The following is a 12,413-nucleotide window of genomic DNA, read 5'->3' on the forward strand; positions in this document are numbered from 1 at the left end:
TTTTTTTTGGTTGAGCCGGAGTCTCGCTCTGTCGCCCAGGCTGGGGTGCAGTGCCCGGATCTCAGCTCACTGCAACCTCCACCTCCCGGGTTTACGCCATTCTCCTGCCTCAGCCTCCCGAGTAGCTGGGACTACAGGCGCCCGCCACCTCGCCCGGCTAGTTTTTTTGTATTTTTAGTAGAGACGGGGTTTCACCGTGTTAGCCAGGATGGTCTCGATCTCCTGACCTCGTGATCCGCCCGTCTCGGCCTCCCAAAGTGCTGGGATTACAGGCTTGAGCCACCGCGCCCGGCCGGATTTTAAATTTTCTAGTAGCCACAATGGAATGGTAAAAACAGGTAAAATTAACTTTAATATATTTTATTTAATCCAATATATCCAATGTACTATCATTTCTACAAGTAATCAATATTTTAAAACTATTAATGAGCAATTTTAAACTCTTGTTTGGTACAATCATAGAAATCTCAATTCAAACTAGCGACATTTTCAAGTGCTCATACGGCAAGTGGCTATCATACTGGGTACAGACGATTTACATCCCTCACCCCTCAACATATTATGACAGTAATGAAAAGTAGGAGTTTGTAAGTTAAATTATAAAGACATTATCTCTGAATTAGATGGAGTCATAATGATAACTAGGCAACCCTCTACCTGCAGAGTCAAGTAGAATTTTATGTCTGTAACAGGCTTTATGGGGCCAAAGGAAAAGAACTTGCATCTGATTACCTTGTGTAGTTCTCTTTGTATCCAGAAATATCATCATTGGGAGATCGCAGTCTTCGTTGAGATGGTGCCTCCAGATGCCAATAGTTGATGCGGTTTAGGAACATTTTGCCAACTCAACTATTGTTTGCCTTTCTTTTGCTGGCAGGTGACTAAATTTGTACTGTACAAAGTTATTCACACCCTTAAAAAGAGGGAAGGCAATTTCTTCATGCAGCTATGCAATCATACTAATTCTGAACACCCACACAGCCAGCACGACTGGTGGTTATTAGCAAAAGAACAGACATTTCTCTATTCACAAAAATCTCTTCCTTTTCCCTAAAAGAAAATAGCAATCCCCAGGGGGAATCTTGCCTCAGATCACAGTGGATGAAAAGTGACAAGACAGAGAGGTTGTGAGTTATGACTTTACGCCTGCTGAAATCCTGAAGCATTAAGGAGAAAATCAAAACCATGAACTGAAAAGGTCAAAACCCTGAATCAAGAAAATATGACTGTTGTGCAGAATAATTATTGCTTCACTATCAGCAGAGTAGCCCACATATAATGCAGTTCTTAGATAAATATTATGTTTTTACAGTACAAAAATGCTAATCAAAAGGCTGCTATCATGCCTGCCACTGAACTAAACAACTAAAATTTAAACTCTTTACCATCATTTGTTTGAAGTCAATAAGCTTACCAAAATATATATATCATTCAGAATTATGGGCTTTTTAAAAAACTGTTAATTTAATCTTTCTACAGAATTTCCATCTCATCTAATTTCAAATAAAAGAGCAATGAATTCTTATTTAATAGAGTTTGGAGGCAAAATAAAATTTACTGAAAACTGACTGATAAAATGCATTTATTTTAAGGACTCTGGTATCATGACTTCAGTAGTCATTGTCATCAAAAAATTCAGTCCAGAGTGTTTTTGTTTAGCCAAACAATGAAAGGCTAAAAAAGTGATGCTAATGAAAGATACTGACAACACCTAACAGAAAAACTCTTTACATTTTAACACATTCCCTGAGTAAAACGGTTTCTTTCCAGGAATCATAATGTAGCAGGAAGTCCATTTCTGGGTACAAAATCTTATTTCTTTTTTTGCTTGACTTACAATGTTTTTCACATTGCTACTAAATTCCCTCACCTCAATAGGCTTTCTCAGACAGTGCCAAGCAAATGGACAAAGACTTCATTTTAAAGCATCAACAACAAGAAAAAGCACATTTCATGTGTTCTTACAAACTACATGTTCTACTTAATTTTTTTCTTCCCCACACACACAGTAAACTCTGAGTATATAACAACCCGAAAAGGCAAAAGCTAGATCATGTATTAAATTAGGTATACACCTCTGATCCAAAGCCTCCAGGACAATTTCCACAGACTGGTAAACATCTCTAACCTCGGTATGGAGGAGGGAAGCCATAGACAGACATGTAAAAGGAGGATTAAAAGATTTCTTCAGCCTTAAGCCAATAAAAGAGGACTTTTAAAATCTTTTACCTGTTCAATGCTAGGTTTTCAAATGGGGGTTTCTTTTCCAAAGAGCCTTCAACCACAGGTTTTCCTCTTTGTAAAATAGACTTTCTCAAGAGCTGCAAAGAAATCATTAAAAAAAAACTTAATTGCTATGTCTGTCTCTCTCTCCTCTCTCCTGTCTCTCTCTCTCTCTCTCTCTCTCTCTCTCTCTCTCTCTCTCACACACACACACACACACACACACACACACAGCCTTTAAAGGAAGTTACCATATTCTATTTATCTTAACTATATATAAACAAATCCTTAAGTCAATAAAATGGGCAACAAATGTCAGGTAACCCAAATTGGCCTTCACATCCATAGCCAGAGTTAAGAGGAACTGGACATCTTTCATGTTCTGGGCAGCCTAGGCCACCCATGCTGGTCCAACAGACACCACTGTCCCATTCACTTCCCTCTTCTCCTACTCTTTCTGGCTTTCCATTGACCCAGAGGCCTGGTATGCAACCCTACACACTTGGCACATGCCCCTCCAGGTCACTGTAAGTGTGCTGAAGCTCTAGAGGATCTTATTTAAAGACGTGAAAGACCAAGATCTATTCTGCACAAAGGAGGCCAGGGGACAGGAGCTGTCTACAGCAGCTGCATGGCATACGCATCATCTAGGGCCCAGGCTTTTTGGGAAGGAAGTCTGCAGAGTTCTAAATGGGCAACTTTCACTGTTGCAGTCTTTTTTTCATTTCCCTTCCATCCGTAGAAGGCAGGCCAACTGTTCCAGCATCTCAAGGCCCACAAAACAAAAACACTGCTCTTAATTCCTGCCACTGGAATTTAAAGCTCTCAAAGAGCAAACAGAAAAGAGAACACAGAGCCACTTACCAAGAACAACGCAGAAAATAAATTGGATATTGAAATTCTTTACCTTCAATCTTGGCTTGAATCTTCTGTAACTTTTACATGTGGGTCAGTTAGATATGGCCACACAGTTATTTAAGTAACATCAATCCCTCCTTTCTCTGCTTACTGCCTTTTCAGTGGAAACAAAACATGAAAACCTTTCTCTCAGGGGTAAATGGAAATCGATGAACCACCAAGGTTGAAGATGACCATGTCTTACCACTGAACTGTGTCTTACAAAGACCTCAACTCCTTCCAAGGGTGCCACACAAATTATGAGTATGGGGCATTTGTTCATCCTTTCAAGTATTATGCCCATCTTTATAAAAGCAAATTTGTAATAAAGATAAGTCATTGTATATGTTTCTAAGAATATCTAAAGATTGGTCATAAAAATTAAATACAAATAATTCTGGTTGCTTGCTTTTCTCCCCCCAGTTAAAATAAGACCATTTAGGAACTTGGCCCATTGGGGGTTTCAATTTGGAGGTAAACTGATGGATTGTGGAGATGTTGAACTTCAGTTTATCTATAAGATGATGAAGCTGAGATAAGTGGGCATATAAAAAAGTTCTTAATAGCAGCAGGCATTTGCATCCTTAATTTCACCAGACGATCTTCATGGTTCTTCATATGCATTATCTCATTTAATACTTATAACCTTTTGAGGTAGGTGCTACTACTAACAAGGCAGATGAACTTGCCCAAAGTCACATTTAGTAAGTGATAGAGCAAAGTTTTAAACCCAGGTAGTTCCACACTTGTAAGCACTAAGACATACTTCAACTTTAGGACGCAGCTTTCCACTGGATTTATGTTCAACATGTAAGACTGATTTTACTAACATTATTATTTGGGATGTTGTCTCACTCTGTCGCCCCAGTTGGAATGCAGAGGCATGATCTCAGTTCATGGCAACCTCTGCATCCTGGACTCAAGCAATTCTCCTGTCTCAGCCTCACAAGTAGCTGGGATTTACAGGCATGCACAACCACGCCTGGCTAATTTTTGTATTTTTAGTACAGAGAGAGTTTCACCATGTTCACCAGGCTGGTCTCGAACCCCTGACCTCAAGTAATGGGCCTGCCTCAGCCTCCCAAAGTGCTCGGATTACAATCGTGAGCCACCGTGCCCAGACTAAGACTGAAATTTTTTAATGCTACTAAAATACATAACACATTTTTACTTTAATTATTGACACATGAGACACAGGAACTGCCTTTCTCCTTTGTTCTTTTTAAAAAATCATGGGCCAGGTGCAGTGGCTCATACCCATAATCCCAGCACTTTGGAAGGCCGAGGGGGGGGAAATCACTTGAGGCTGGAGTTCGAGACCAGCCTGACTGACAATGTGAAACCCATCTCTACAAAAAATACAAATATTAGCCAGGCATGGTGGCACACATCTGTAATCCCAGCTACTCGGGAGGCTGAGGCAGAAGAATCACTTGAACTCAGGAGGTGGAGGTTGCAGTGAGCTGGAATCACACCACTACACTCCAGCCTGGATGACAGAGTAAGACTCTGTCTCAAGAAAATTAAAATTTAAAAAAATTGTAATCATTATTTTTGTTTTGTTTTTAGGAATTGCCTTTCAGAAGCTAAGGAATAGATTATTTATAACTCATTTGCCCAAGAATAATACTTTTTGCAGGAGGTGGGGAGAATGCTAGTATTTTGGACTGTGTTTCCACAAGCAAATATATATGCACTGTTATTTTAAGATGAAGGAGGGAAGAAAGAGAGAGAAGATGTACTTTAAAGCAGAGCAATGCTTTCTGGCCTGTTTGGTTGGTTATAAACCAAAAAGAGGCTGACAGGATGGAAACCTTGACACCACCTTCACTTCCAACAGGGTAGTGGGAGCTGCCAGGGAGCACAGTTCCAAGACAAATAATAGCTGTAGTCATGCAGACCTTGTTTTTCTTCAACTAAGATCTTTTTCCACAGAAGCTCTAAACACTGTGAACCTACCAGGGCTCGAGCTGAATTACTCAAGCCTCACAGCCACGTCAACAAGTTGTCACCTGGATGCCTAAAGTGGTCTAGTGCCTGTTAATGGCTGTGGGGAATCCAGCTGTTCATATTCTCTCCCTTCCCCACTCTTTTCTCTTTCTCTCTCTCTCCTATTATTCTTTGTAAAATTAATATCCCCAAATTTAATATCTATCAAATTTTAAAAATATAATTCTACCTCCCTCTCCTATCTCCTAACCACCCAAAAAACCCCATTAGTACAATAAAAGATAAGTTAATAAAAAGGGGGAAAGGCAAAATTATGAATTAAATAAGTTCAGACAAAGAAAAGAAAAAAGCTATAGGAATTGGATACAAAATTTGCACTAAGATTCCTAGCAGCCGAAGCAAAAGAGGGAACTTACTGGAAAATTTAGCTATTTTGTCATATAAAATGAAGCACAAATAAATATAAATGAGTTAAAGGGGAGTTATTTCCAAAAATGAAGCACAGCGCTTCTTATTAGAAGAGGCAAACTTTTCCTACCCATAATCTCTGAGTGCTTTTGTTTTGCTTTTAACATCCTTGTAAGGGTTACACAATACAACATAATCTACAACGGCCTCAATAGCAGGTTTATTCTCTTTTAAGGTTATTCCTTCTGGCAGCCTCGTTTATAGATCTATTTTTGGCAATCTGAAGTTTTGCTATCCATTTCCACCACCAGTTTGCTTCCCACATCTGTTAGTCCTGGGTCTAATCAGAAGCTTGACGAGATGTACATCTATGGGAAAGGAATGGATGTGACCCACATGGAGCTGAGGCAGAACTAGTGAAGAAACAGGTAGGGGAATGGTAGCAATAATCGGTGACTGGTGTCAGTGAGAAACAGGTAACGGTGGCTAAGATACCAAAATAAATTTGGAATATCTTGATTCCTCCTCTGAAAGCATTAGAGATACAGAACTTACAGCCACTCCTCCAACTACATCTCCTCCTACCCATTCCTCTGCTCGCTGGGCTCCACCATGCTGCCCTCCTTGCTATTTGGACATCACTTCAAGCTCTCTTAGTGCACGGCCTAAAATACCTGTTTTTCCCTCTGCCTGGCAGGCTCTTCACCCAGCACTTTGTACAGATGGCTCCTATCTCCCACTCAGGTTTCTGCTCAACTTCCATCTCCTCAGAGAGGCTATCCTAACTGACCTTCCTCGCTGGCATGTCCCCAACTTGCCACCATCGCTGCCATTCTGATTCCACTTATCCTACTTTGTTTCTCTTCAGAACACTTATCACCACCTGCAAAGATATTATTTACTTATTGACTGTCTCTTCTACTGAAATGTATATTTCATGAGGGGAAGAACTCTGTTTTGTCCACTGTTCTATCCTTCATGCCTACATTAGTGCCACATGCAGAGCAGATGTGCAATAAATATTTGCTGGGTGGATGGAAAAATCTATTTGCATATGCAAATCAAGATACTCAACTTTGCATGCAAGTGTGAAAGCTCTCAAAGAGAGTGATGTGTTCAAAGTATGATGGGTCATTTTAGAGAATACATCATGAAGAAACGTATGGTTCAGCACACTCTGAGGGCAAAATGTACCATGAGCTGAAAGCCTTCACACCCATGACCTGGCATATGGAGACTGAGCACATTTGAATAATGAGAGAAAATGTTTTTAAAATGTTAAAATCTCACCTTAAATAGGTAGAAATAAACTTGTTTGGTATCTGCATCTTCTTCCTTGTGGACACAGGTAAAGAGATATTCCACATCCAACACTATTCCCAGGAGTCTGTTCATTTCTTCCTCTGACACGTTCTCCAGGTGGGAAACATGAGCAGCTTATGATAAGATCAAAGAAACATATGTAAGAACTCAATTGGAAACCAAACATTCCCCATTTTAAAATAGAAGGTTCTCTCTCATCAATCTTACCATCAATCCTTTAAGCTCATTGGGAATAAAAGAAAATTTCTGAACTCCTATAGGACTGAAGTCTTCTCAGGAAATCTACCTATAATTAAGAGACTACCATGTTCCTGAGCCTTAGTCTCCCCGTTCAACATTAAAAATGGGCTGGTGACTAATGTACGCAAATAATGCACATTTTAAGAACCAGTACTGGTAGCACCAAGACTAGTCCTGATAGGGTCAAGTTCTTAGGTTTCCATAAAAGCAAATTCTCCACCATGTCAAGAGGGTTCTCTATGGTCCTAGTCATGAATGCAGGATTTGTAAGTTGGTGGTTCAGAGATGCAGAAAACCAAGCTCCCTAAAGGTGTAGCTCTAATTCCTATGAAGAGCTCATTCACCAAAGAATATCATGATAGTGTAAAGACTGAAGGCCTTTTTCTTCAGCCTTTCTGATTGAGACACACTAAAACCTCACTGTCTGCTGCAAAGTCCCCATGGCCTATTTTAGCTTGAGATTCAACATCCTCCATGATTCAACTGCAAACCCACTTTTGCAACTTTGTTCTGTTGTATTACTATAGTTTTGTGACCTATCCATTGACCCTCTCTTCACTCATCCTTTTGTGATCTCTTCTACTCAAATACAGTCCATCTTTTAAGGTTATTGCATTTAATCCCCAATCCCATGTAGTCGGCATTAGTAATTCCATTTTACAATTGAGGAAACTAAGGCTCTGACATGGTTTGGCTCTGTGTCCCCACCCAAACGTCGTCTCGAATTGCAATCCCCACATGTCAAGGGAGGGACCCGGTGGGAAGTGATTGGATCATGGAGGCAGTTTCCCCCATGCTGTTCTCATGATAGTGAGTTCTCATGAGATCTAATGTTCAAAAGTGTTCAACAAGTCCCTCCTCACTTGCTTGCTCTCTCCTGCAGCCGTGTAGGACTTGCCTTCCTTCCCCTTCACCTTCCTCCATGATTGTAAGATTCCTGAGGCCTCCCCAGCCATGCAGAACTGTGAGCCAATTAAACCTCCTTTCTTTATAAATTATCCAGCCTCAGGTAGTTCTTTATAGCTGTGTGAAAATGAACTAATACAGTCTCAGACAGACTAAATATTGTTTCATCAAATGTCACTCAGCCAACAAGGCAGAGCTAGGGTTTGAAACTGAAAAAGATTTGACCCAAATTCTAAAGCACCTACAAACATATTTTTGTGGATTAAATGATTCACTTCAAGTCCCTTTTCACTTGAAAAAGGATCTCTAGATAAACCATCTAATAATCACCCACTCACCCAGGAACTCCTCTGGGCTGGAATTATGTCTTTTATTTCTGTTATCCCCAACATCTATTACTATGTTTGCCACATAACAGGAGGCAGCACTTCAAGAATGATCCTCTTAGGTATAGCTCCGAGTGTACTGGCCTAAAAATGCTTGAACATTAAAGTGCTTGAAATGATTTTTAAAGAAAGATTAAAATACGTTTGAAAAAGTGATAGATTATTCCTTGTTCTTTTAAAGGGAGATGAAACTAAAGGCTATTGAGGAATATCTGGTAGATGGTGGACATGGGTCAATCTACTTTGAAGACCATGATGCACTCACCATTGAGCCACAATGCTGAAACAGAAGCCTGGGATAGAGGATACTACTAATATCCACTTATATAACCCTCCTCCTTACCACAACTCCTGGTTTCCAACTACCAGCAGCTCCATTTGGCCTAAGGCCTTTTTTTATCACCCTAACCTACTCTGCCACCTAGATACCCCTTAAGAGCAGCTCTTAGGCAAAGACTAAAGAAGTTAGGGTATAAATACTAATTTCCTTACTCTTCAGATGGAATAACTCTGAGGTAAGTGTTCTATACCAGCTCCCAATTTTTCTCCCACAGAATTAAGTACCAGTTGCCCACAGTGAGAGCTGGCTTAGTAATCCACTATTTATTGGCCACCGTTTCCTCATTGTTTCACTTTTCAATCTCCTACTCTCATCCCAAATAAACTACCTGCACTCAAATCCTTGTCTCACAGTCTGTTTCTTGGGGAGCTCAAACTAAGATATCTAAACAAATGCATTTTCAGAAAGTTAAGAGGATTAAATACCAAGGAGTAGGGGATCTTGAAGGAGCAGGAGTAGCTATGTTTACGTCAGACAAAATGGACTTTATGTCAAAAACTGGCTGGGCGTGGTGGCTCACGCCTGTAATCCCAGCTCTTTGGGAGGCCAAGGCAGTCAAACCACGAGGTCAGGAGTTCAAGACCAGCCTGTCCGATATGGTGAAACCCCGTCTCTACTAAAAATACAAAAATTAGCTGGGCATGGTGGCGCGTGCCTGTAGTCCTAGCTACTCAGGAGGCAGAGGCAGGAGAATTGCTTGAACCTGGGAAGCAGAGATTGCAGTGAGCAGACATCATACCACTGCACTCCAGCCTGGTGACACAGGGAGACTCTATTTCAAAAAAAAAAAACAATTATACAGAGAGACCAAAAGGATCAATTCATCAAGGGAATATAACAATTGTAAATATGTATGTACCTAATGTTACAGCACCTAATGTTTGCTGTAAATATATAAAACATAAATATAATATAAAGCAAACATTAATAAATCTGAGCTGGGCACAGTGGCTCATGCCTGTAATCCCAGCACTTTAGGAGGACAAGGTGGGTGGATCACTTGAGGTCAGGAGTTTGAGACCAGTGGAGCCAGCATGGTGAAACCTCATCTCTACTAAAAATACAAAAAATTAGCTGAATGTGGTGGCACATGCTTGTAATCCCAGCTACCTGGGAGGCTGACGGGAGATGATCACTTGAACCTGGGAGTTGGAGGCTGCAGTGAACCTAGAAAACGCCACTGCACTCCAGCGTGGGCAATGGAGCAACACTCCAGCTCAAAAATGAAAGAAAGAAAAGAAAGAAGAAAGAAAAGAAAGAAGAAAGAAAAGAAAAGAAAGAAAGAAAGAAAGAAAGAAAGAAAGAAAGAAAGAAAGAAAGAAAGAAAGGAAAGAAAGGAAAGAAAGGAAAGAAAGGAAAGAAAGGAAAGAAAGGAAAGAAAGGAAAGAAAGGAAAGAAAGGAAAGAAAGGAAAGAAAGGAAAGAAAGGAAAGAAAGGAAAGAAAGGAAAGAAAGGAAAGAAAGGAAAGAAAGGAAAGAAAGGAAAGAAAGGAAAGAAAGGAAAGAAAGGAAGGAAGGAAGGAAGGAAGGAAGGAAGGAAGAAAGAAAGAAAGAAAGAAAGAAAGAAAGAAAGAAAGAAAGAAAGATCTGAAAGGAGAGATAGAATGAAATACAATAATAGTAGGAGACTTCGATATTACACTTTCAACAATGGATAAATCATTTACACAGAAAATCAATGACAAAGCACTGGGCTTGAACTATACTTTAAAGAAAATGGACCTAACAGACATATACAGAACATTCCATCCAATAAGAGTAGAATATGCATTCTTCTCAAGTGCACGTGAAATTTTCTCTAGGACAGATCAGATGATAGTCCATAAAACAAGTCTTAACAACTTTTAAAAGACTGAAATCATACCAAGTGTCTATTCCAACCACACTGGTAGGAAACTATTAGATTGGTGCAAAAATAATTGTATTTTTGCCATTCCTTTCAATGGCAAAAACCGCAATTATTTTGGACCAACCTATATAAATCATTAACAGGAGGAATTTTGGAAAATTTACAAATAGGTGGAAATTAAACAGCATGCTCCTGAACAACCAGTGGGTCAGAGAAGAACTTAAAAAGGAAATTTAAAGGTATCTTAAGACAAACAGAAGTGGAAATACAACATACCAAAACTTATAAAATGCAGCAAAAGCAGTTCAAAGAAAGAAGCTTACGGCAATAAATGCCTACATTAAAAAAGAAAAAAAGATCTCAAATAAGCAACCTAATGTTATACCTCAAAGAACTAGAAAAAGAAGAACAAACTAAAGTCCAAAGTTAGTAGAAAGAGTAAACAAAAAAAGATCAGAGCAGAAATAAATGGAAACAAGACAAACAATAGAAAAGATCAACAAAACTAAAAGTTGGTTCTTCGAAAAGATAAAAAAATGGACAAACTTTTAGCCGGACTACAAAAGAAAAAATAGAGAAGACTCAAAATAAGAAATGAAAAGAAGACATTATAACTGATACCACAGAAATACAAAGGATTATAAGAGATTATGATGAACAATTATGTCAATAAATTGGATAATCTAAAAGAAATGGATAAATTCCTGGAAATGTACAACCTACCACAACTAAATCATGAAAATATATAAAATCTGAACAAACTAATAACAAGAAAGGAGACTGAATCAGTAATTAAATTAAAAAATCTTCCATCAAGGGAAAACCCAGAACCTGATGGCTTCAAGGCTGAATTCTACCAAACACTTTAAAAAGAACTAACACTACTTCTCAAACTCTTCAAAAAGCCCAAGTGCAGTGGCTTATGCCTATAATCCCAGCACTTCAGGAGGCTGAGGTAGGAGAAATGCTTAAGCCTAGGAGTTCAAGACCAGCCTGCACAACATAGTGAGACCTGTTTCTACAAAAAATAAAAATAAATAAAGATTAGGCAGGTGTGGTGTCACATGCCTGTAGTCCCAGCTACTCAAGAAGCTGAGGTGGGAGGATCGCTTGAACCCACAAGATCAAGGCTGCAGTGACCCATGCTTGTACCACTATACTACAGCCTGAATGACAAAGTGAAACTCAAAAAAAAAAAAAAAACTCTTCAAAAAATTGAAGAGGGATGCATATTTCCAAACTCACTTTAAAAGGTCAGCATTATACTGATACCAAAGCCAGACGAGGACACTACAAGAAAAGAATATTACAGACCCATATCCCTGATGAACATGGATACAAAAATCTTCAACAGAAAACCAGCAATCTCAATTCAACAGCAGATTAAAAGAATCCTTCACCACGAGCAAGAGGAATTAATCCCAGGATGGCTCCGCAATAAATTGATACAGCACATTAACAGAATGAAGGAGAAAAATCATATGGTAATCCCTAAAGATACAGAAAAGGCATTTGACAAAATTCAACATCCTTTCATGATAAAAACTCTCTCAACGAATTAGGCATAGAGGGAACATGCTGTACCGAAACACCAAAAGGCCGTATGTGACAAACCCACAATTAACATCACACTCAATGGTGAGAAGCTGAAAGCTTTTCCTCTAAGATTAAGAACAGGACAAAGATAACCACTCTTGCCACTTCTATTCCACATAGTATTGGAAGTCCTAGCCAAAGCAATTAAGCAAGAAAAAGAAATGAAAAGTATCTAAATCAGAGAGGAAGAAGTTAAATTGTCTCTGCAGATAACATAGTTTTATAAACAGAAAACCCTAAAGACTCCATCAAAAAACTTTTAAAACTAATAAACAAACTCAGTAAAGTTGCAGGAT

At 39.2% G+C, this 12,413-nt stretch overlaps 1 protein-coding gene across 1 annotated transcript in view; it reads right to left on the reverse strand.

The window, feature by feature from the left end:
- KAT2B (lysine acetyltransferase 2B) overlaps window positions 1-12,413 on the reverse strand; it is a 122,866-nt gene that overhangs the window by 54,838 nt on the left and 55,615 nt on the right. Inside the window, 5 exon segments of the mRNA XM_017860976.1 lie at window positions 733-841; window positions 844-913; window positions 2,230-2,249; window positions 2,252-2,321; window positions 6,769-6,914. Coding sequence (XP_017716465.1) covers window positions 733-841; window positions 844-913; window positions 2,230-2,249; window positions 2,252-2,321; window positions 6,769-6,914 — 415 coding nt within the window.

Source organism: Rhinopithecus bieti, unplaced genomic scaffold (genome assembly GCF_001698545.2).
Source record: "Rhinopithecus bieti isolate Rb0 unplaced genomic scaffold, ASM169854v2 scaffold_58058, whole genome shotgun sequence".
In the NCBI taxonomy this organism is placed as follows: domain Eukaryota; kingdom Metazoa; phylum Chordata; class Mammalia; order Primates; family Cercopithecidae; genus Rhinopithecus; species Rhinopithecus bieti.